Source organism: Natator depressus, chromosome 3, assembly GCF_965152275.1.
Source record: "Natator depressus isolate rNatDep1 chromosome 3, rNatDep2.hap1, whole genome shotgun sequence".
NCBI lineage: Eukaryota > Metazoa > Chordata > Testudines > Cheloniidae > Natator > Natator depressus.
Window position 1 is genome coordinate 28,229,540 of NC_134236.1, and position 24,991 is coordinate 28,254,530.

The 24,991-nt window shown below is 40.1% G+C and overlaps 1 protein-coding gene across 1 annotated transcript in view; it reads left to right on the plus strand.

Moving 5' to 3' along the window:
- NBAS (NBAS subunit of NRZ tethering complex) overlaps positions 1-24,991 on the plus strand; it is a 347,509-nt gene that overhangs the window by 15,188 nt on the left and 307,330 nt on the right. Inside the window, exons 5-9 of the mRNA XM_074947616.1 lie at positions 2,307-2,354; positions 3,381-3,424; positions 4,846-4,979; positions 6,173-6,306; positions 6,407-6,505. Of these exons, the coding sequence (XP_074803717.1) occupies positions 2,307-2,354; positions 3,381-3,424; positions 4,846-4,979; positions 6,173-6,306; positions 6,407-6,505 (459 nt within the window). The remainder of the gene's footprint in view (positions 1-2,306; positions 2,355-3,380; positions 3,425-4,845; positions 4,980-6,172; positions 6,307-6,406; positions 6,506-24,991) is intronic.

A 24,991-nucleotide genomic window follows, 5' to 3' on the forward strand; every position in this document is an offset into this window, starting at 1 on the left:
GGGATATCATTTTTCTTTCTGTGTCTTTGTTGACACACACTGTTTCATATACATTTATGGGGGGGGAAAAAGGCAAGCTCACTCTTTCTAGTAATTTTTGTAATAAGTTAAGTTAGTTGAGCTAGCATATAAAAAATTCTATTTAGACAGCAATAATTTAGCATTATCAGAGAGACATGAGCTGAAGAAGAAGAAAATAAGGTATGGGTCCAGATTTGGTCATGGGTTTAACTTTGGTGGCCTCCCTGTCCCTGAGGCTAGTGGTTTGGCAGTGTTGTCTGAACCATCTCATTTAGTTTTACCCATCATATCTGCTGTGTGTGGAACTGCATGCAGGCTTCCATCCTCCTCCTCCTGCTCACCCCTCAATGCGAGCTCAATTTGCAAGTAAGTAGGATAAATCTTTGGCTGAGAATCTACTGGGTGACTTGTCAAGGCTTGCTTTACTAAAGTCCTAGAACCTACAAGATGCTATGTCATCAAGTTCCATTAAAATTAGTGGGAGGTGAGTATAATGTAGTTTCCCGGAGCTGCTCAGCACCTTCTAAGTCTGGCCTTTAATGTGTGGAAAAATTCTGGGACTGAAAATAGCTGTTTTACAATAGTTAAATAAAGAAATGGAAAATGTATACATAGGAGGATTGCACGACCTGATATTAGTTTGCAATAGCTTTACTCAGGGTGTTTTATTATGGCTCTCAAACATAGTATGTGTCATATTGGATCTGAACAAAGGTTCAGCAAGTTTGGTATCTGACTGAAGGCAATGGTCTGTGCCTGATGCTTCAGAAGAAGGGAGGACCCCTTCTTCAATAACGTAATTGTGCAATGCTGTATATTTTGAGGCAGGATGAGAATTTCCTTCCTCGCCCCAGTAGTGATCACCCTGAAACATGATATTTGATTAACTCCTGTCTTAGCAGGCATAATTACAAATATTTCTGGCTTTAAAATTATCCTTCAGCAGTGTTTGACTATGACCTCCTTTGGAACAACCATTTTAAGTTTTTTTTAATAGTTAGTGCTAATAAAAATGGGATATTAATAGTACTGAGTGATATGATGCAGCCAGTGACATATAGAATCTACTAACTGCTAATTTACATTGTGGGTACCAGTATCTTCTAATAATTGTCATCATCCAATTATTTTCACTTGGAATGTAAGACAGAATTTAAATCTGAGTTTGTAAAATGACAGGTTTCAGAGTAACAGCTGTGTTAGTCTGTATTCGCAAAAAGAAAAGGAGTACTTGTGGCACCTTAGAGACTAACCAATTTATTTGAGCATAAGTTTTCGTGAGCTACAGCTCACTTCATCGGATGCATACTGTGGAAAATACAGAAGATGTTCTTATACATACAAACCATGAAAAAATGGGTGTTTACCACTACAAAAGGTTTTCTCTCCCCCCACCCCACTCTCCTGCTGGTAATAGCTTATCTAAAGTGATCACTCTCCTTACAATGTGTATGATAATCAAGGTGGGCCATTTCCAGCACAAATCCAGGGTTTAACAAGAACGTCTGAGGAACGGGGGAAGCGGGTAGGAAAAAACAAGGGGAAATAGGTTACCTTGCATAATGACTTAACCACTCCCAGTCTCTATTCAAGCCTAAGTTAATTGTATCCAAGTTGCAAATGAATTCCAATTCAACAGTCTCTTGCTGGAGTCTGGTTTTGAAGTTTTTCTGTTGTAATCTCGCAACTTTCATGTCTGTAATCGCGTGACCAGAGAGATTGAAGTGTTCTCCGACTGGTTTATGAATGTTATAATTCTTGACATCTGATTTTGTGCCAGCAGTGCCCCTCTGCCATGTACATTGGTCAAACTGGACAGTCTCTACGTAAAAGAATAAATGGACACAAATCAGATGTCAAGAATTATACCCCCCCCCCCCGTTCCTCAGACGTTCTTGTTAAACCCTGGATTTGTGCTGGAAATGGCCCACCTTGATTATCATACACATTGTAAGAAGAGTGATCACTTTAGATAAGCTGTTACCAGCAGGAGAGTGGGGTGGGGGGAGAGAAAACCTTTTGAAGTGATAAACACCCATTTTTTCATGGTCTGTGTGTATAAAACATCCTCACTGCATTTTCCACTTTATGCATCCGATGAAGTGAGCTGTAGCTCACGAAAGCTTATGCTCAAATAAATTGGTTAGTCTCTAAGGTGCCACAAGTACTCCTTTTCTTTTTGAGTTTGTAAAGTGATACCTAATTGTGTGACCCATGTTTCACAGAAGCAACTTTTTATTTTAATTGAATTTTAACATGAAATGCTTTTTTCCCCCCCCTTTCAGTCATGGTAAACTGTTGGCAGTTGTTCAGGACCAATGTGTGGAAATCAGGTAGGTAACTCAGTATTATCTATCATTTCACTACCAATTTCATGGAGTATCTTGGGAAAATGGGTTTAGGGGTTTATAAGCTATATTTTTAAAGGTAAAGTTAAATTTTTGTTTGTATTTTAGGCATCAGAATTTGTGAAATGGTCTTAGAACCTATTAACTTTAAAAGCAACAGCTTTACACCCTCTGCTTTATTCCTGACACTGCCCATAGACACACAGGCTGCATTTTTAAAAATGAAGACCGAAAGAGACATGAACAAGATGGATGAACTTCACTAAGCACATTTCATGATCTTTCACTGCTTTTGTCCTCCTTTGCGTCTTCCTCCCTCCTTTGTATTTCATTTCTTGCCCTGTTAAGTAATCTCTGGCTTTAGCCTTCGGAGGTGCTGAGTGTCCTCATCTCACTGAAGTCACATTGGGGAAGGAAGAGGGGGTGTCTGGCATCTCACTGGATTGTGGCAAGGAGCTGTCATTTTACTTATATGTAAAGTGCCTTGAACATTTATGGTGCTCTACAAATAATACTGATTTGAGTAAAATGATGTAGAGATTTTTACTTACCTCTCCCCAAAAGAGCCAACCAACCCACCTTTATTTGCAAGTTCAATGGCAACCACCACAGACTTATCTGCAGAACAAGTCTTGACTGAGTGTATTTGCTTGCTTCACAAAAATCCATTTGCTGGAAGATCAAACCTGCTATTTACATGTAAAAGAAGAAAATGTATGAAAACTGTTTTGATGAAAATAGACAAGAACATCACAAATGTCAAACTTCCTAGAATGTAAGGTTGAAGTTTGCATTTTTACTGTGTGGCTGTAACTGGCTGAATTTTTACACTGTTTCTGAAATACTAGCCTTACAGGATACTGAGCTTGTGTAGGTCCCACATTTAACTGCCTAGTTTGTCAGGTGCTGATATAATCTGGTGGAATAATCTCTAATTATTTTATAAATGCTGCAGTATTTGTCAGTTTTCTTCATTAAATTCAGTTAATTACGTCTGTTCATGATTTACAGGTCTGCAAAAGATGACTTTGGATCCATTGTTGGAAAATGTCAAGGTATGAAAAACTTTTTTTATGTCAAGGAGGTTTCTTAAGCAGTATTATTGCTTATTGGGTTTAAAAGATTATTCATATGCTCTTTTAAGGAAATACCTTTTAATAACATTGATACAGTCTGACTGGCTGTGTTTTCTTCACTTTTCCCTTCCTCCACCCTGACTAGCGTACTGAGCCTGAATCTCTGATGTGGAGAGGGTAGAGTTAAGAGGGCATGGTGAGGCAGTAGTAGAGTATTGAATATCAAAAAACTACACAGGCTACAAGCATTGATGTGTACAAAAGCATCTTGGTTATGGTGTGACTGCACAGTGGTTCAGCTGTCCTCCACCAAAGCTCAGTTAAAGATCAAATAAATGTTTGTAATAGGAGCTGAAGGGAGTACTTCATTTTTATTTTTTTTTAAAGGTACCATAACGCTAATACAGAGTCCTTTGCAGTCTCTATCCTATTAATCTGACTACCTCCTGTCATGCTTGGGGAAAAATTTCAAAAGCACTCAGGTGACTTATGGGCCATAAATCTCATTGACTTTCAGTGAGACTTAGGCTCCTAAATCATTTTGAAACTGAGATTAAGGTGCCTTTGGAAAGGTTATCCGTTGTGTTTAAATGACTCCTTCAAATGTGACATCTTTTACCTCTGAGGAAGGAAGCTCTTCCTTTAAAACAATCATATCAATATGCAGTATGATGGTAGGATAGATGCAATAGTGGTCATAAAATAGAATTACCGTAAGTTTCCAAAAAACTTGTTACAATAATTTTCAGTAGGGTAATACTATAGTGCTGGAAATACTGTATGTACCCAGTAAGTCAGTGTCTCTCTCTTTCCTTCTGCTAGTCTTAATTTTAAGTCTGTTTGATAATGGGATAGGCTGCCTGGAATAGGCTGTCATCTTCTCTTTGCTAATTGATCCCAGTGGATGCTTATTTTCAGGAGGTAAGATGATCATTTATTGTTGCTGGACAATAATAAGTGCATAGTGCGATGATTGAACTCTTTATAGTCTTTAAAGAATACACTTTATGTAACACCTATGTACAAAATTGTCGTGTGTCTATGTAATAAGGAAAGTTGAGGCAGAGTTTCTGTTATATCTCTTCCATTTTTTCACATCACTCTATTTTTAAGCTGTTAAAAAGATTCCCACATATGCAAACAGTACATTAATGCTGTGTAAAGAATGACATTTTTATAGTACAAAAGTTAGGAAATTCAGACTCCTAGTCTCAAGGTTTTCCACTACTGTGGATGAGTTACAGTAAGATTCATTTGCATGATCCAACAAAACTCTGTATTGTCCTAATTAAGACTCAGAAAGTTGATAGATGAAAACAGTTGAGTACAGTTTATAATGTAACCATTGAAACCATAGCCATATTATTTTTATGAATACATCTTGCCTTCCTTCTCTGTAGTGCCGAAGGATCCTAACACACAGTGGAGACGAGTGGCATGGAGTCATGACTGCACACTGCTTGCCTATGCTGAAAGCAGTGGAACTGTGAGAGTATTTGACCTGATGGGCAGTGAGCTCTTTGTAATTTCTCCGGTATTTATTCTGTTTATTAAATAAAGTTTCCTACAGTGGAACCCTGTGTAACTTGTATGCACTCAAATGACTGCTTCTGCTCTCTCCTCAGTAAAGGTTTAATAGCAGTATATTCTAGTGCAAGGATTTACAGTACAAACGTGCTATTAGTGTTTAGTAGTATAGTATGAAATATTTAGACTAAATACAACTGAGCTACAAGTGTTAAATGAACAAAGTACATTATTCCTGCTCACAATTCTCGCTGAAAGTGCCAATGGATCATCAAAGAACACAGCTGACTGGAACTTTATCGTGACTATCCTCCAAAAATATGGCTGATCCAACAGCTTTCGGTGGCCTCTAATACCTTATTGGGGCATCGGACTCTGAGGCAATGATACTCAGACTGAGGCTCGTGAGCTGCACGTGCTCTCTAATGTCTCTCCTTTGGCTCTTTGCAGCACATGATATTAAAAACACAGTGTGATTTAATTATTAACCAATCAGGAGGCTTTTACTATGTTATTAGGCAATTGTAGTTGATAAAATAATAATGCTTAGTCAGTCGTTTTGCTTTGAGAATAGTGTGTGTGTGTGTGTATATATACATAAAAATAGTCAACGAAGCAATGAATTCACACTACTGTGGCTCTTTTGGGTAATGTTGATCACTGATTTGGCTCCTGAACCACTGAGGTCTGAGTATCACTGCTCTAATGAAACACTGCCAGCACCACAACCCGCAATAGCATCTGAACTTCCCTTTTTTTTTTTTTTTTCCCCCTCTCATGAAAGTACTGATCAGGTCTGCCACTGTGCAGCTTATGTTCTGATTTGATCATGATCCAAAGTTGGCATTGTTGCTACAGGGATCTCAACAAAATGGTCTTTTATCTGAGAAAATGTAATGCTGTTTACAGCAAGCTAATAACAATTTCAGAATTAAAGTCAATAAATCTTTCACAGCCTGAAGGACAAGTTATTATGAGCTAATGTTTTTGGGTATCTTTTAATCACTTTCCCTCAATATATTGTCTAAGCACCTTATGTTCTGTGTTAACATGACTGCTTTTTCCTTAGTATTATGAAGGGCAAGCTCATTTTCCTCTGGAACTAATGATATATATGAATTATTTCTGTTAGTTCAACTTAGCTGCTTCCTTGTGTTTTACCTATAAATGTCTGTCTTTTTTTGTGTTGTTTGGTAAAAGGCGACCAGTTTTCCAGGAGATTTGAGCTACGCAATTGCTGGATTGATCTTTCTAGAATATAAAGCAAGTGCCCAATGGTCAGCCGAACTGCTAGTCATCAATTATCGTGGAGAACTGAAAAGTTACCTTGTAAGGTAAAAATGAACTCGGATGCTTGTGGTACATTTCAGAACAAACGTAAAGTACCTTTTTTCCCCTCTAAAATATAAACTGTATTAATTTTTTCTGGTCTAGTGTTGGAACAAACCAAAGCTTCCAAGAGAGTCATAGTTTCAACTTCTGCAGCCATTATGCCCATGGAATAACTACAGTGGTTTATCATCTTGGGCACAGGTAAGCTTTTGATCAGACTAAATAAAACATGAATAATCATTGTAGTGATAAATACCTACATGCATTCACGCAATGGTTCTTAGGAATACCTGTTGCTGATTTGCTGTCTCTAACTATGAATGATCTCTGGGTGGACTGTGTCATTTTACTGATAAGTTCAGGCTCATGATGCAGAACACAACTGCAAGAATGCAGTTCTCTGTGGAATGTATGGGAAAGTTAGGGGAACTTTATGGTCATTGTGGCTTCCATCCTGCAAACTTGTGGACTCAGTGGAACAGTTTGCATACATATTTGCAGGATCAGGATCTAAATTTGTAATTCTGCTTTATTAGGGCATGATCTGACTCCCATTAAAGTCAACAAAAGTTGTCTTATTAGGATTAGGCTCTTAGGTGTCACGTTAACTTTTTTTTAAAATGGAATTTACCATACTAAGCTATAATTCCCTGCTATCCCATGCATATAAATTGAATCTACTTTCTCTCCATTCTTCTGTACTTCCAACTGATAATATCGTCTTCCTATGGGATGGTTAGTAGTTTATTAAGAAATTAAGTATTCAGTGTTACTTTTTAATGTTGTGATTAGAGTATTTTTCACATTGTTAGAATTTGGCTTTTAAAATATTGTTGCCTTTTTTGACCTGAGTGGCTAGTCAAAGTTTACGGCTCTGCCAATTGATCCAATTGGAATTTGAAATTGATGGAATCTGGTGTTTTCTGTGATGCAATCTTGTTTATTTACAAGGAATGTACAAAGTCTTTGGCATTACTTAATACTTTCAAACCAGTATTGGTTAAACACTCTGTCAGAGAGCAGAGATTACTGGCAGGCTCCACGCCCACAGGTTTATGAGAAATGGTTTTTTTACTTCAGAATTCTTTAAAGTTGCATAGTAATTGTGAAATGCGTAACTACTTAACTTGACTGCTGAAATCCTCCATTATTGCATCAAATATCCCTAAATACCCAGGTTAGTTATTTACAGTACTGTAACTTTTTTTTGGTCCTTACCACAGGAATGAAATAATATGTGTTCGGCTACATAGATGTGCTGAAGAGAAACTTACATTATAGATGTTTAGTAAGGCTTTTAATACTGTCTCCCATGACCTTCTCATAAACAAACTAGGGAAATACAACCTAGATGGAGCTACTATAAAGTGGGTGCATAACTGGTTGGAAAATCGTTCCCAGAGAGTAGTTATCAGTGGTTCACAGTCATGCTGGAAGGGCATAACGAGTGGGCTCCTACACGCATCAGTTCTGGTCCGGTTCTGTTCAATATCTTCATCGATGATTTAGATAATGGCATAGAGTACATTTATAAAGTTTGCGGACAATACCAAGGTGGGAGGGATTGCAAGTGCTTTGGAAGATAGTATTAAAATTCAAAATGATCTGGAGAAATGGTCTGAAGAAAATAGGATGAAATTCAATAAGGACAAATGCAAAGTACTCCACTTAGGAAGGAACAATCGGTTGCATTCATACAAAATGGGAAATGGCCTAGGAAGGAGTACTGTGGAATGGGATCTGGGGGCCATAGTGGATCACAAGCTAAATATGAGTCAACAGTGTAACACTTGCAGAAAAGGCAAACATAATTCTGGGAAGTATTAGCAGGAGTATTGTAAGCAAGACCTGGGAAGTAATTCTTCTACTGCACTCCGCGCTGATTAGGCCTCAGCTGGAGTACTGTGTCCAGTTGTGGGCACCACATTTCAGGAAAGCTGTGGACAAATTGGAGAAAGTCCGGAGAAGAGCAACAAAAATGATTAAAGGTCTAGGAAACATGACCTATGAGGGAAGATTGAAAAAACTGGGTTTGTTTAGTCTGGAGAAAAGAAGTCTGAGAGGGGACATAATAACAGTTTTCAAGTACATAAAAGGTTGTTATAAGGAGGAGGGAGAAAAATTATTGTTCTTAACCTCTGAGGATAGGACAAGAAGCAACGGACTTAAATTGCAACAAAGGCAGTTTAGGTTGGACATTAGGAAAAACTTCCTAACTGTCAGAGTGGTTAAGCACTGGAATAAATTGCCTAGGAAGGTTGTGGAATCTCCATCATTGGGGATTTTTAAGAGCAGGTTGGACAAACACCTGTCAGGGATGGTCTAGATAATACTTAATCCTGCGTTGAGTGCAGGGGACTGGACTAGATGATCTCTCGAGGTCCCTTCCGGTTCTGTGATTCTATGTTGAGGAATAGTGAGACTCATTCTCTTGCTTACACTGGTGTAACTCAGGAATAATCCATAGAAGTCAAGGCAGTGAAAATGTTAACCCCTTTAACAGTTATCCAAAGTAGTGTGTTTTTTTTTTTTTTTTTTTTTTTGGGTGATCCAGGATGCCAGTCTCTGTTGTTTTGAGAGAATTTTGTTCATGGGAGGAGATGTAGGGACACTTGCTGATGTGACAAACCTGCTTTTCCACAAAATGGAACAATATTATCCCAAATGCCAAAAATGTTAAGAGGAATTTTCTTAAATTCCTTATGTGGCTCTCAATTATCAAATAAAGCACACAACCTTAGAATGGGGAGATCATTGTTTGAGTAACATCAGATTCATGCAAAGTGTACAGAATGTACAGTTTTGAATCACAATATTTTTATTTTCATGCATAGTTTTTCTTTGCATTTGAATTTTGCAATGACATGTCAGGCTTTGATATTCAAAGCTTTTCTATGTTGATTTTTTTGTAATGTGTCAGGCACAGATAGTGGACTTGAAAGACTGGCTAATCGGCGGCTCTTCATTTGGATTTAGATGGGGTAGGAGGTGGCTTCCATTCATTTTTTTCCTGTTTTTTTTTTTTTCAGTTATTTTTAATTATTTAAAACACTTGTGTCTCTACAACAAATATTTCTTTCATGTATTAATCCATTTTTAAAAACCTAACTCTCTTTTTTCAGTTTTTCTTCAATGGCAGAGTCTAAACTTTGGTCTTGGAAGGTGGAATTTCTCCTATGAGAACTGATATTGTTGCTGTTTGAGACGGAAAATTGGTGCTATCATTTTCAGAGATGAAGCTAGGCATGTCCTCATTTGCACCAGCCGAGCTGAAAAATGTTAAAGGCAACATTACTGTGTTGAGGTGTTGGGAACTTCTGCTCTGATTATGCATGCCCAGTTAGATGGCCATGCTTACAACTCAACAAACTCCTTTTTCCTTAACAAGGAGAGCATCAGTCCTTCTGCTTTACAGTCCTTTCAAGTAGGACACTTGCATCTTGGAGTTTACTGACTTTGTGGGTTAACCCTGGCTTTGGTCAGAAGTGAAAGAATTTGGTCATCTTCTCCCTCATTTGTGCACATCACGTAACTTGGCATAATTCAAATTCAGTAACAGCCTTCTCCAGAGTTCCAGGGTGTTATAGGTCAGAGTTAAAAAGCTTTGGCAGAGCTGCATGGAGAAACTTATATAGCACCTGGCTGCACTGGGCCTCATTCAGGCCAAGCCTATTAGCGCTTGACATTTACTGTGCTTGCTCCCAGATCTTTAAAACAAGCCATCTTTCCTGCTGCCAGATTTGTGATCGAGACTTGATTAAACCTTCAGAATGAATTTTACTGTACTGTGAAGAATATTGGATAATACACTAGCTTATAGTACGTGTGTGACTGATTCAGACATTACTTGGATGTTCTTGGCTGTTTCATTCTTTCTGTGTAAAAATTACATCATTATGTTTTTTTTTTTTTTTCCATGCTAGGTATGTTAGCTGCTGTGGAATTTCTAAAAATGGAAAATAAATCAATTGGTGTATTTGACAGTTGAGTAATAGAAGCTCTGAATATCATGTAGTTACTTGCTCACAAAGCAATCTTGTCAAAACTATTTATGCATGGAAAACTTAGAGATAAATAAAATATTTATTATATAAAAAGTGTTTCTTATTCCAGTGGGTTGGTCAAAGTCTTTCATTTGACTGATATTAGTAAGTAAAGTAAACAAAAGCAGCAGACAGTGTTATCAGGTGCCTTTTGTTGTTAGAAATGTTCAGTAGCCAGAGGATTAGCAATTATGGCTGATTTAATAGGAAGCATACAGTTGATAAAAGTTGTTTCCTCATATTTTACATAAATACCATCTGTTCTTTGGGGATAAATAACATTCTGGCATGAAAAGAAAGATACCTAGTGCTGGAGGATTGCTTCCATCAAAGCTATCAGCATTCAGATATGGTCCTAAATTCACAATAACAGTAACATATTAAGTTCTTCCAACTGTTCAAAATTTATGTTCAGTTGTGTTTAAAAATAAGTATTCGAAAGATTTTTTTTTTTTAATTCAGTGGATGAGGAGAATGAAACAGATGTTACTTTGACCCTGTGAGTGAGCAAATCCTCTGTTCCTCTTGATTTTTGTATTCATTCTGGGTGTCAGAAAATTCTTGACTTCTGACACCAGAGAGCTCAAGATTCGTAAGCAAAGTCTTTTCTTGGAGTTATTCTTGTTGTCAAGAAAGTGAGAGAATTTAAAGGGAGACAGCTAGATTAAAAATTGCCTGATTGTGGACCTATGTGAATGCTTTAGCTTATTGAAATGGTAAGAACTTCAACTGTCTAATTTACATGCCACTGTTTTACTTACTGTTTGTTTGCTTTCTCCTTTTCCTCTGTGTGTGTGTGTGTGTGAGAGAGAGAGAGAGAAATCAGACCGGTTCATTCATTAGCATATGTATAATATAATCATGTAGTCTTGTAAAATTGCTACATAACTGAAGTTCGCTTTTAAAGTGCTACAGAGTTGTGCTTAAGAGTCTGTGCTTTCATTTTAAAACAATTTTAAGACTCAAGATGCAATAATTGCAAAGTAAATAAATATAAATGATGTAATGCTGTTCAGTTGAGTCTGCAGACAACTTGAAACAATAGCTGTGTGAAAAGTGTAAACTTTAAAGTTTCACTGCTGATAATATTATTAGACACGTTAAACTTGTTTGGTGTGAGGATTAGACGCTGAGTACAGTTATGCATCTTGTTGCCAAAATGGGTTGGGGCACAAGATGAGGAATTCAAAACCTTCCCTCAAATTTTAAAGTTACCTCATCAGCTTCCCATAATGGGAAAGGACAGAGGAAGTTCAGAAAGCGTCAAATGCTTCTTGGACAGCAAAACCAAAGCCTCCACCTGTGCCCTCCTAGATGACAGTAACCCTAATTGTCCCCTTTCTCAAAGATCGCCTAAAGCTTCAGGATAGCGATTGGTCGATACCTCCATTCCTCAGTGATAATCGCTGCAAGGGTGAAGCTAGTCTTTGCAGAAGACAGAGCTTTTCTCAGGGGCCAGTGCAAGGCTCTGGAGCCAACTTCCACAGGAGCAAACCTCACCACTTTCCATTCCAGGTGCAAGGCACTGCTTTGATCTTGATGTCAAATAATAAAAGCACATAGTGCAGCTGACATAAAAGAAATCAATAAAACCCCCACAGAATTTTGTCAGAAAATGACAAGTGCTGGTCACCTTCCGCAATGCAGTTTTGGGAGGTGCTCAGACACTACAGTTATGAGGGTGGTATAAGAATGGGTACCCTGCCTAGCTTGGTCTGCCAGCAAGATAAGCTAGCAGAAAATCCATTCGCCCTTTGCAACCCTTAGCTTTAGATCTGTTCCACTGGTGATCAGATATTTGGTTTTCTTTGTCAAATCTTGGAGACACACATAGTGCTTAATTTGTAACGAAAGAGCTGCCGGGGCCCAAGCAATTTTTTTACGTTCATAATTGATACAGCAAGCCTAGAGGTGTTGGGGTTATGGACTGCCAGTGAGCCCCAGCAAGCCCTGGCACAAATTAAGTACTGGAGATGCAGTTCATCGACCCCATACTCACGGCCTAAAGTTGTTCTGTATGGCAGAGTGCATAGAGAGAGAGAGAGACCATGGACATACAGGGAGACAATGGTAAAACATGATATATAAAACCATCCAGCCGAAAACCCCATCCAGCTGTTTAAATGACAGCTCAAACAGACATGGATGGAATCTGCTCATACCTCAGCCCTACTCCACTTTGGCATTTGATGATGATGGGGAAACTTATACAGTGCAGGTGGGAGTTAATGTAAAAATCTTAGCATGCTGAAAATGTTTAAATTTGTTTAAATAAGACATTACTATTTTTATATTACAAGGAATGTCCTACTGAGTGGAGTGGAGGTCAGTGAGGAGAGAGCTTGGGGGAATGTTGCCACTCTTTTAGTTCTAATGTGTCACATAGAATATGGGGCTTTGTTTTCACTTCTTAGTTTGGTGCACTGACATGGACCTGTGGTGTTTTGAGCTGCTAGTTCTACAGAGAGAATATTTAAATAAGTATAGTGAGAGGTTATTGTGACGTATGGAGTCATAATTATGACCTAATGAGAGTGCGCTTATCATTCTCTCAGCTTCAGAATAAAAAAAAATGCAAGTGCAATACAGATACAATACAAATGCAAGCGCAATACAGTCTCTTCTCTTTTCCCTTCCCTTCCCTTGTTCAAAGACTGGCTTGGTTTGGTTTAATGAATGGGGGTATTCTGCGAACTGTGGTTTGGAATTTGAAGTCACCAAATTTTTAACAGTGAGGGTAATTAACTGTTGCAACATATTAGGAATTCACTATCACATGGCATCCAGTCTTCATTTAAAGATATGCGCTAATGTCTAGTTTAACCATAAGCTGTTGGGCTAGATGCAGGGATCATTGAGTAAAATTGTATGGCCTTGGGTTATTCCAGTCAAAATAGACCTCTGTCTCTTCTGAATTCATAAACTCTGTTTAGCATGGATTGTATTTGTAGTTGTCTTTGATGAGAGGAGTCTCCATTCATGTTGAAAGAGCGAATGGGGAAGGAATGGTGGAGTCTGCAATTTGTGTTGGGAGGAAAGGAGAGATAGATTGAGCACTCTGATTCATAATGGCATGATGGATGAGGAACTCTTTGTAGAGTGAGAAGAGAAGTCATGCTGGGCATTAATCAATGCTCTGGTTTGTGTGTGAGGTATATGGGGCAAGAAATTACTGGATGTGTCTTGTAGCAGGTTGATAGCACTTCTGGCTCTGAGAAGCATGTATGATGGATGGGTGTTTGGTTCATTGGGTTTGTAGCTCATATTGGAAATGCAGAAATGGAAATGGAGAATGGCTGTGAAAGGGTTTCTTGTCTGAAGGTTAAGTCTGTGTGAGGATTTGTCTCCAAAGTCCCTGGGCTTTATTTTTGCAATGCCTTACCAGTTTGCTGAATAAATAATGTTTTTGAATCTTATGATCTTACCTCTTTTTCTGTTGGGTCTAGGAAACCATATGCATTTGCCTACTGTAGAATTGTATGTGTCTTCGGCTATCCCCAACAGATAATGTGAGTGTGGTGGTGGTGATGGGGGGAATGCAAAGCATGCATCTGTAATTTTTCTGTTGACGCAGTCTTGGTTTATTCAAATTATGTAAAACTGAGAGGAGACAAGATGGGTGAGGAAATAACTTTTATTGAACCAACAACTTCTGTTGGTGAGACAGACAAGCTTTTGAGCTTACACAGAGTTCTGCCTCAGATCACTTGGAGTAGGTAAAAGCATACTTCAGGTGACCTGAAGAAGAGCTCTATGTAAGCTCAAAATCTAGCCTGTCTCACCAACAGAAGTTGTTCCGATAAAAGTTATTTCCTCACTCACCTTGTCTCTAATATCCTGGGACCAACATGGCTACAACAGCACTGCATCTATAAAGCTAAACACATTTGACTCAAAGGATCTGATTGTTGGCAGCCTCAGGCACCTGTCAAGATTTTTTTTATTATTTTGAGTCTCCTGTCCAGCTCTGGAAAAAAATTAATAATTTGTAAATGGTTCTAGGCCTTTTCTATGGCTCTCAGAAGAGCTTTAAGGTTCTTTTGATAGCAGTGGCTCTATTCATCTTAATAGCTTGTGCTGCTGCTGTTGCATTTTTCTGTCTTTATGAAGAGCTTTTTAAAATTTTAAGTATGTGCTGCCATGATGAATTTTTCTTCAGTCCTGGGAGAGAAGGTCTTTTGTCTTGGGAGAAGGTTTTTTGTCTAACTTGATGTGGCAGCTTCATTCCAGCTGTCACTGAATTTCATCTATCCTAAGAAGAGACTTTTAAATTATAAATGTATTGCACGGTATGTGATGATTTTTCCAAAATCCTAGGGAAAAGATTTATTTGGATGGAGTTTTTAAAAGCTAGTTTGGGCAGAGTTGGAGCTTCGGTTGCTGCCATCGTTATTAACAACTTTTCCCTTTATCTTCATGCCACTGTTGGGCTATTACTCACCTCTGACAACAGAGTGTAGTCAATTGTAATCAAATTTCAGGACTCTAACCCCACTGAGATGTTTCCAGTTTCATTTACTGATTTTTTTTTTTTTTTTTGGCTTGGTGAATGAGAGCTGATGCAAAACTTGTGAAGTGCCTATGGATTCAATAAATTATATATGGCTGTAAATAGTTTAGTTTAATCCTGTGTATATTTGACCCCTGTCTTGTGATTATTAGCAAATGACATCTGTGCACTAGGTCTTTCATGACTTGCTGGCTTGTTTGTGCTGATACATTTCCACTGTTTTATTGCCTGCCTTATGGATTTTTGTTGTGGCACTATCTGAATTAACACTTAGCACCACTTTTTATCAGGCAACAGATGGGTACTTGAGTATAACCTACATGTGAATCTGGCTTATCAATATGGGGGAAGAGGGGAGAAATAAACCACTTAAATTTTTGGAGGGCAGTAAAATAACAGTATGATCTTTCAAGCAGTTCTCTGTGTTTGGTACTGAAGCTAGGTCTTCAGTCCTTACATTTATTGAACTCCCATAATAATACCAGTATTTTCATAGTCCTTCATGTGTTTGTGACAGAGTGGACTAGGTCTTGAGCCTCCCTGATGGAGGCCTTGTGGACCTGCCATACCCTGCCCCAGAAAAGGGCCGTGGAGAGGGCCTCCAAGCTGCCTACAGTGGCTCTGTGGGACGCACCCAATCAGGGCCCAGCAGGCTAGTATAAAACAAACTGCAGAGCCAGCCACCAGAGTGAGTTCAGCTCCTTGCTGGAGGTGGAGGAGCATAGATGGTGTGCGTGGCTGGCTGAGGGAGGTACAGGACCTTGGACAGAGCAGTGCTGGCAGAGACAACCAGGACTAGGCCCTGAGATAAGGGTAAGAATGTGCTTGGGGCTGCAGGGAAGTGGCCCAGAGAATTGTAGCAACAGCAACACAGTTTATTTAAAGGTACGTGGTGGGCAGCTGCTATCTATAGGGTTTTTGGGCTGGGATCTGGAGTAGTGGATGATCTGGATTTCCCCACCCCCCACATTAGCCACTGGGGAAGTGGCCTGGACTTTGAGGCACTGAACTGAACTGTAGTGGCCAAGCTGGAGGGCTGGGGCCAAAAAGACCAATAAAGGGTGAAGATAGTGCCTCTAGGGAGGGAGACCTGGGGCACTGCTCTGTACCAGAGCAGGGACAATTTGAGAGAGTTCAAAAGGGGCTGAGAGACAGTTCGAACCAGAGTACTGCTATAGGCCCTGCTGGACTGATTGAGGAGCGAGCCCAAGGATAGGGCTGTGGATAAAGAGATGTTATAGAGGGCACTGAGAGAGGCCCCTGTTGGACTTGTACCCCAGAAGGGGTTTGCTTTTTAATTCACATACAGATTGAGAGAGACTCGGCCGGAGGGCGTAGTCACTGAAGACTCACCGCAAAGCAGAGAAAAAGTGCAGGCATATGCACTCTGCCAAGGCAGTACTCAAGAGAGGTGAATGCTACCCCATAACAATGTTCAATGCATGTACAGACCTTTAATTAATCCTCTCCACGCAGGTGGGTAAACATGGTTATACCCATTTTACAACCGGGGAAACTCAGACAGGAAGGTGTAGGAGCTTGCCCAAAGTCCACAGTGAGTTAGGGTCAGCACTGGGATTAGAATTTCAGACATCCTGAGTTCCCGGCTCTGTGTTTGTTCATGCAGATCAGTGCCATAGAATGAATTAGAGATTTGCATGTCGAACATACTGCAGAATCAGATTGTCATGCTTGTTTCTAGTCCAGTTTCTCAGATGATAGAAAAACTATACTCTGTTAATCTAGGAGGGAGTTGGTAGTGACCGCTATATTTAAGTTGCCCAACATTTTGTTATAAGTTTATTGAGAACTTTTTTGAGACACTCGAACACCTCCCTTGTTTTCAGCAGGCCTTTGAAAGTTCACTGTAAATGTGCTTTATGCATGTTCTGCGAAATTCCGTTCATGTTTTGCTGAGCTATTAACTTTTGAAAATCACCATTTCTCTTCTCTTGCTTGACTTCCTTCAGGCAGTTTTGGCAGTGTGTTTAAAATGGACGAACAAACAAACAAACAAACCCATCCTAAACGAGCTTTCTAAAGAGGCGAGCACCCATCCTCCCGGCTGCAGAAGCACATACTACATGGGAAACACCTTGTAGCAGCAGGGAAGAGAAAGCAGGATTGCACTTTCCTCCATGACCACAGCTCCTTGAGATGCAGCTTTCTCTCTTTCTTTCCAGCTGAATTAATATTCTTTTAAAAGTTTTTATATCTTTTATTTATATAATTTCCAGAATTCTGGGAGGTATCTTACATGTGTGAGAAAACAAGTCCAGTTACTATGCATCCCCCTATCCTCCTTGTCTAACTGATCACTTCCATGTCTGTCCTTCATAGTGCAACTCCCTGTCTTTCCTCCAGTGACCTCTCTAGACTTCCTTCCTAATAATCATTTCCTTCATCAATCAACAGCATCTCACACAAGTAATGTTGGCTGATGTCAGAGGGCTGAAGAAAAGCCATGTTGCTTTGTGCCTTTTAGGGTACTGCTTGCTGGGTAGACTCCTGATCCAAATTGTTCTTTGGGAGGGTGGGTCCATTTAGAAGCAGTTTGCAAATGCCATGAAGCAGCTTCCAGGCAAAAACGGGGGGTGGGGTGGGGGCACCCTGCCTGGACTGTCCTCTTTCTTCTCCCCATTTCCCAACCATGCTGCTGCTCTGCCCCGCCCCATTGGCTCCTGGGGTCTGGGCCAGCCTCTGGCCAGGGGGCTGGAAGAACTGCTGTCTAATATAGATCCTGTGGGTGGGAATTCTGCTTCCATTAGCTGCTGTATTTTTAACTTCCCCTTGAGTGTGATGCTGAAAATCATGTTTTTAAACAGTGAATTCCATTAGGAAAAAGTCCCAATGCTGGCTCTCTTTGCTTGAATATCTTTTGAAGGAGACTTACTCAGCTTGACTAGAACAAAGTATCTGTGTGTGTGTAAATCCCAGCAAATTATTGGTGTCAATTTAAAAACAAAATAGTTTAAACTAATTTTAAATGGAGATATTCTATTTCCTATATGTAATCATTAGATAAATCGCTTGTTTCAAGCAGTCTTTGCACATGGCTAATATATTATTTGGAGATGGAACCTGCAACCCAAATGTTGTTTGGTATTTATGAACATTGCACAACCATGTCCATCCTGGATCTATGTGAGGAATGTTGATCAATAATCTGACAATTCACTGATGAAAATCCCTTCATGTAATTCACTGCATAATGAGAAGTATTACTTACTCATAGAAAAATCTGTTTCCCAGCACCATTGAAGTAGCAATATTTTGCTTAGGCACTGAATTTCATATTAGCTTTGATCAAAGCGTTAGATATTTGTAGTAAGGTAAATTCACAAATGTCATAAATGTCTTAAAAGGAAAGCAGCTGCATTTTTGGAGACTTGTCAAAATGCTTTTTCTGTTATACTTTTAAGTATTGCACAGCAGATGCTTCTGCTCCATTAAAGAGGCCACTAGGGAGCTACAGTTGGAGCAGAATATGGCTGCTCAGTTTCCTGGATGTAGTAGCCAGAGATTCACAGATTCTAAGGCCAGAAGGGACTGTTATGACCATCTAATCTGACTTCTGGTATAGCACAGGCCATAGAACTTCCCCAAAATAATTGCTAGGCCATATCTTTTAGAAAAACAGCCAATCTTGGTTTCAGAAATCGTCAGTGATGGAGAATCCACCATGACCCTTGGTAAATTGTTCCAATTATTAATTATTGTCACTATGAAAAATGTATACCTTATTTCCAGTCTGAATTTGTCTAGCTTCAGTTTCCAGCCATTGGATCATGTTATACGTTTCTCTGCTAGATTGTAGGGTCCATTATTAAATATAGACTGTAATCAAGTCACTTTTAACCTTCTCTTTGTGAGACTCAGAGCTCAATCTATTTATTTTATCATCATAAGGCATGTTTTCTAATCCTTTAATCATTCCCATGACTCTTTTCTGAGCCCTCTCCAGTTTATCAACATCCTTCTTGAATTGTGGAATTGTGGACACACAGTGTTTCAGCACCAAATGCAGAGGTAAAATAGCCTCCTTATGCTTACTTGCATCTCAGGATTGCATTAGTTCTTTTGGTCACGGTGTCATACTGGGAGCTCATGTTCAGCTGATTATCCACCATGATCCTCCAAATCTTTTTCAGCGTCGCTGCTTCCCAGGATAGAGTCCCCCATCCCATAAGAATGGGTACATTCTTTGTTCCTAGAGGTACACATTTACATTTAGCCCAGTGGTACTCACTCCTCAGTGGTTTAGGAGCCAAATTAGTGACCACAGTAGAGCCACAAGTAGTGTGAATTCATTGTTTCATTTACTATAGTACTATATATTCATATTTAAACAATATGATGGGAAATATTAATTTATATATTATTTTCACAGCAAAATTACTGAGTAGTATTATTTTTATCAACTACATTTGGTTAATAACATAGTAAAAGTATCCTGATTGGTTAATAACTTAGACTGGTTAATAATTAAATCTCACAGTATTTTAATATCATGTGCTACAAAGAGCCTCAAATAGCCACTTGTGGATCGCAAGCCTCAGTTTGAGTATCCCTGATTTAGCCATATTAAAATCCATGTTCTTTGCTTATGCCCAGTTTACCAAACAAACTAGATCACTATGAATCGGTGACCTGTCCTTTTCATTATTTACCACGCCCCCAATTTTTGTGTCATCTGCGAACCTTATTGGTGAGGATTTTGTTTTCTTCCAGGTCACCGATAAATATATTAAATCATTTCAGAGTAACAGCCGTTTAATATATTTTAATAAATATATTAAATCGTGTAGGGCATAGGGACATAAGAGTTTAACCAGTTAACCAATAAGCTTGATGCTTATTGTTTTCTGTTAACAGTTAAACTCCACCCAGGACCTGGCTGCCTGCTCCACGTGCCTGGGGTCCCTCCGGATTGCTGACCCCGCGGCCGGGGCTCTGTGGCACATGTCATCTTGGCATCCCTGTGCGCCCAGCATACTGGCTGCCGCCCTGTGCCGGGGCTCTGCTGCCGCCTGGCATCCCAGCGCACCTGGGGTCCCTCTGGCCTGCCGGACCCACGGCTGGGGTCCCTCCCGGCAGCCAGGACCCTGGGCGTGCTGGGATGCCGGGCACGAACAGAGCCCCAGGTGCTGCAGCAGTGCAACCCCAGCCGTGGGGCTGGCAGCCAGGACCCGGGCACGCTGGGATGCTGGTGCAGGCGTCAACAGAGTCCTGGCTGCGGGGGCCCCAGTGGAGCCCCATGTAAAATGTGGGGATGGTGCAGCACCCACTGCATTGTAGTTCCCTGGGTAAACGTTGAACCGTGTAACCAATAGAATTTTAATCGGTTACATGGTTACTGTTTTTACACAGGTTTCAGAGTAGCAGCCGTGTTAGTCTGTATTCGCAAAAAGAAAAGGAGTACTTGTGGCACCTTAGAGACTAACAAATTTATTTGAGCATAAGCTTTTGTGAGCTATAGCTCACTTCATCAGATGCATTCAGTGGAAAATACAGTGGGGAGATTTATATACATAGAGAACATGAAACAGTGGGTGTTACCACACACACTGTAACAAGAGTGATCACTTAAGGTGAGCTATTACCAGTAGGGGGGCGGGGGGAACCTTTTGTAGTGATAATCAAGATGGGCCATTTCCAGCAGTTGACAAGAACGTCTGAGGAACGGGGGAGGGGGGGAGGATAAACATGGGGAAATAGTTTTACTTTGTGTAATGACCCATCCACTCCCAGTCTTTATTCAAGCCTAAGTTAATTGTATCCAGTTTGCAAATTAATTCCAATTCAGCAGTCTCTCGTTGGAGTCTGTTTTTGAAGTTTTTTTGTTGTAATATCGCAACTTTCATGTCTGTAATCACGTGACCAGAGAGATTGAAGTGTTCTCCGACTGGTTTATGAATGTTATAATTCTTGACATCTGATTTGTGTCCATTTATTCTTTTACGTAGAGACTGTCCAGTTTGACCAATGTCCATGGCAGAGGGGCATTGCTGGCACATGATGGCCTATATCACATTGGTGGATGTGCAGGTGAACGAGCCTCTGATAGTGTGGCTGATGTGATTAGGCCCTGTGATGGTGTCCCCTGAATAGATATGTGGGCACAGTTGGCAACGGGCTTTGTTGCAAGGATAGGTTCCTGGGTTAGTGGTTCTGTTGTGTGGTATGTGGTTGCTGGTGAGTATTTGTGGTTGCTGGGGGGCTGTCTGTAGGCAAGGACTGGCCTGTCTCCCAAGATCTGTGAGAGCGATGGGTCGTCCTTCAGGGTAGGTTGTAGATCCTTGATGATGCGTTGGAGAGGTTTTAGTTGGGGGCTGAAGGTGATGGCTAGTGGCGTTCTGTTATTTTCTTTGTTGGGCCTGTCCTGTAGTAGGTGACTTCTGGGAACTCTTCTGGCTCTGTCAGTCTGTTTCTTCGCTTCAGCAGGTAGGTATTGTAGTTGTAAGAATGCTTGATAGAGATCTTGTAGGTGTTTTTCTCTGTCAGAGGGGTTGGAGCAAATGCGGTTGTATCGTAGAGCTTGGCTGTAGAGAATGGATCGTGTGTGTGGTCTGGATGAAAGCTGGAGGCATGTAGGTAGGAATAGCGGTCAGTAGGTTTCCGGTATAGGGTAGTGTTTGTGACCATCACTTATTAGCACTGTAGCGTCCAGGAAGTGGATCTCTTGTGTGGACTGGTCCAGGCTGAGGTTGATGGTGGGATGGAAATTGTTGAAAACATGGTGGAATTCCTCAAGGGCTTCTTTTCCATGGGTCCAGATGATGAAGATGTCATCAATGTAGCACAAGTAGAGTAGGGGCATTAGGGAACGAGAGCTGAGGAAGCGTTGTTCTAAGTCAGCCATAAAAATGTTGGCATTCTGTGGGGCCATGCGGGTACCCATAGCAATGCCGCTGATTTGAAGGTATACATTGTCCCCAAATGTGAAATAGTTATGGGTGAGGACAAAGTCACAAAGTTCAGCTACCAGGTTTGCCGTGACATTATCGGGGATACTTTTTCTGACGGCCTGTATTCCATCTTTGTGTGGAATGTTGGTGTAGAGGGCTTCTACATCCATAGTGGCCAGGATGGTGTTATCAGGAAGATCACCGATGGACTGTAGTTTCCTCAGGAAGTCAGTGGTGTCTTGAAGATAGCTGGGAGTGCTGGTAGCGTAGGGCCTGAGGAGGGAGTCTACATAGCCAAACAATCCTGCTGTCAGGGTGCCAATGCCTGAGATGATGGGGCATCCAGGAATTCCAGGTTTATGGATTTTGGGTAGCAGATAGAATACCCCTGATTGGGGTTCCAGGGGTGTGTCTGTGCGGATTTGTTCTTGTGCTTTTTCTTGAGTTTCTTGAGCAAATGATGTAGTTTCTTTTGGTAACTCAGAGTGGGATCATAGGGTAATGGCTCGTAGAAAGTGGTATTGGAGAGCTGCCTAGCAGCCTCTTGTTCATACTCCGACCTATTCATGATGATGACAGCACTTCCTTTGTCAGCCTTTTTGATTATGATGTCAAAGTTGTTTCTGAGGCTGTGGATGGCATTGTGTTCTGCACGGCTGAGGTTATGGGGCAAGTGATGATGCTTTTCCACTATTTCAGCCCGTGCACGTCGGCAGAAGCACTCTATGTAGAAGTCCAGTCTGTTGTTTCAACCTTTAGGAGGAGTCCACCCAAAATCCTTCTTTTTGTAGTCTTGGTAGGAAGGTCTCTGTGGGTTAGTAGGTTGTTCTAGTAGGGCATAAGAGCATAAGAACGGCCACACTGGGTCAGACCAATGGTCCATGTAGCCCAGTGTCCTGTCTTCCGACAGTGGCCAATGCCAGGTTCTTCAGAGGGAACTAACAGAATGGGTAATCATCCAGTGACTCATACCCTGTCACCCATTCCCAGCTTCTGGCAAACAGAAGCTAGGGCTGCCATTGATGGACCTATACTCCATGAATTTATCTGTTTTTTTTTTTTTAAGCCTGTTATAGTCTTCACAACATCCTCTGGCAAAGAGTTCTGCAGGTTGACTGCATTGTGGGTAGAAATACTACTTTTTGTTTGTTTTAAACCTGCTGCCTATTAATTTCATTTGGTGACCCCTAGTTCTTGTGTAATGAAAAAGTAAATAAGGAAGTGTTGTTTATTCTTTTTCAACACCAATTATGATTTTATAGACCTCTATGATATTCCCCCCCCCCCCCAGTACTCTTTTTCAAGCTGAAAAGTCCCAGTCTTGTTAATATGTCCTCATATGGAAGCTCTTCCATACCCCTAATCATTTTTGTTGCCCTTTTCCATAACTTTTCCAATTCTAATATATCCTTTTTGAGATGGGGCGACCACGTCTGCACGCAGAACTCAAGATGTGGGCGTACCATGGATTTATATAGAGGCAATATGATATTTTCTTCCTTATTATCTATCCCTTTCTTAATGATTCCCAACATTCTGTTAACTTTTTTGACTACCAATGAACATTGAGTTCATGTTTCCAGAAAGCTATCTACAATGACTCCAAGATCTTTCTTGAGTGGTAATGGCTAACTTAGATTCCGTTATGTTGTAAGTATAGTTGGGTTATGTTTTCTAATGTGCAGTACTTTGCATTTATCAACATTGAATTTCATCTGCCATTTTGTTGCCCAGTCACCCAGTTTTGTGAGATCCCTTTGTAACTCTTCACAGTCTGCTTTGGACTTAACTATCTTGAGTAGTTTTATATCATCTGCAAATTTTGCTACCTCACTGTTTATCCCTTTTCCCAGATCATTTTTGAATATGTTGAACAGTACTGGTCACAGTACAGACCCCTGGGGGACACCACTATTTACTTCTCTCCATTGTGGAAACTAGCCATTTATTCTACTCTTTGTTTCCTGTATTTCAACCAGTTACTGATCCATAAGAGAACTTTCCCTCTTATCTCATGACTGCTTATTTTGCTTAAGAGCCTTTGCTGAGGATTCTTGTCAAAGGCTTTCTGAAAATCTAAGTAAACTATATCCACTGGATCAATCTTGTCCACATGCTTGTTGACCCTTCAAAGAATTCTAGTAGATTGGTGAGGTGTGATTTCCATTTACAAACACCATGTTGACTTCTTCCCCAACAAATTGTATTCATCTATATGTCTGATAATTCTGTTTTTAATTGTAGTTTCAACCAGTTGCCTGATACTGAAGTTAGGCTTATGAGCCTGTAATTGCTGAGTTTGCCTCTGGCGCCTTTTTAAAAAATTGGTGTCAAATTAGCTATCCTACAGTCATCTGGTACAGAAGCAGATTTAAATGATAGGTTACATACCAGAGGGCCTAGAATTGATCTCTGCGGGATCCCACTGGAAGCAGATCTGCTCAATCATGATTCCCTGTTTACAGTTGCATATTTATACCTATCAGTTAGCCAATTTTTAATCCACTTAATGTGAGCCATGTAACTTTTTATTTTTAGTTTTTAATCAAAACGTGGTGCAGCACCAAGTTGAACACTTGGCAGAAATCTATTACATCAGCACTATTTCCTTTATCAAACTTGTAATCTCATTTTAAACAAAAATCAAGTTAGTTTCACAAGATCCATTTTCCATCAACCCATGTTGATTTGCATTAATTACATTACCTTTCCTTAGTTCTTTATTAATCAAGTACTGTATCAGCTGCTTCATCATTTTGCCTGTGATTGACGTCAGACAAGCCTATAATGTCCCAGGTTATCTTGTTTACCCTTTTAAAATATTGGAACATTATCTTTCTTCCAGTCTTCTGGAGCTTCGCTGGTGCTCCAAGGCTTAAACTAACATTAGTGGTCAAGCTCGCTCCTCAGCCAGCTCTTTTAAAACTCTTGGATGAGAGTTATCTGGACTTGCTGATTTAAAAATGTCTAACTTTAGTAGCTTCTATTTAATGTCCTCCAGAGAGATAGTGGAATGGAAAGAGTGTTATCACCCTTTGATGAGAATGCATACTTTACTTTTTCCCTAAATACAGAACAGAAATATTTATTGATAATTCTACCATTTCCATCTAGTAATGGATCAATACCATTGTCAGAATTCTGTTTGTTCCTAATATACTTTAAAAACTCCTTTTTATTGTCCTTAACTTTGATGGGCATAGTTTTCTCCTTGTGTCCCTTTGTT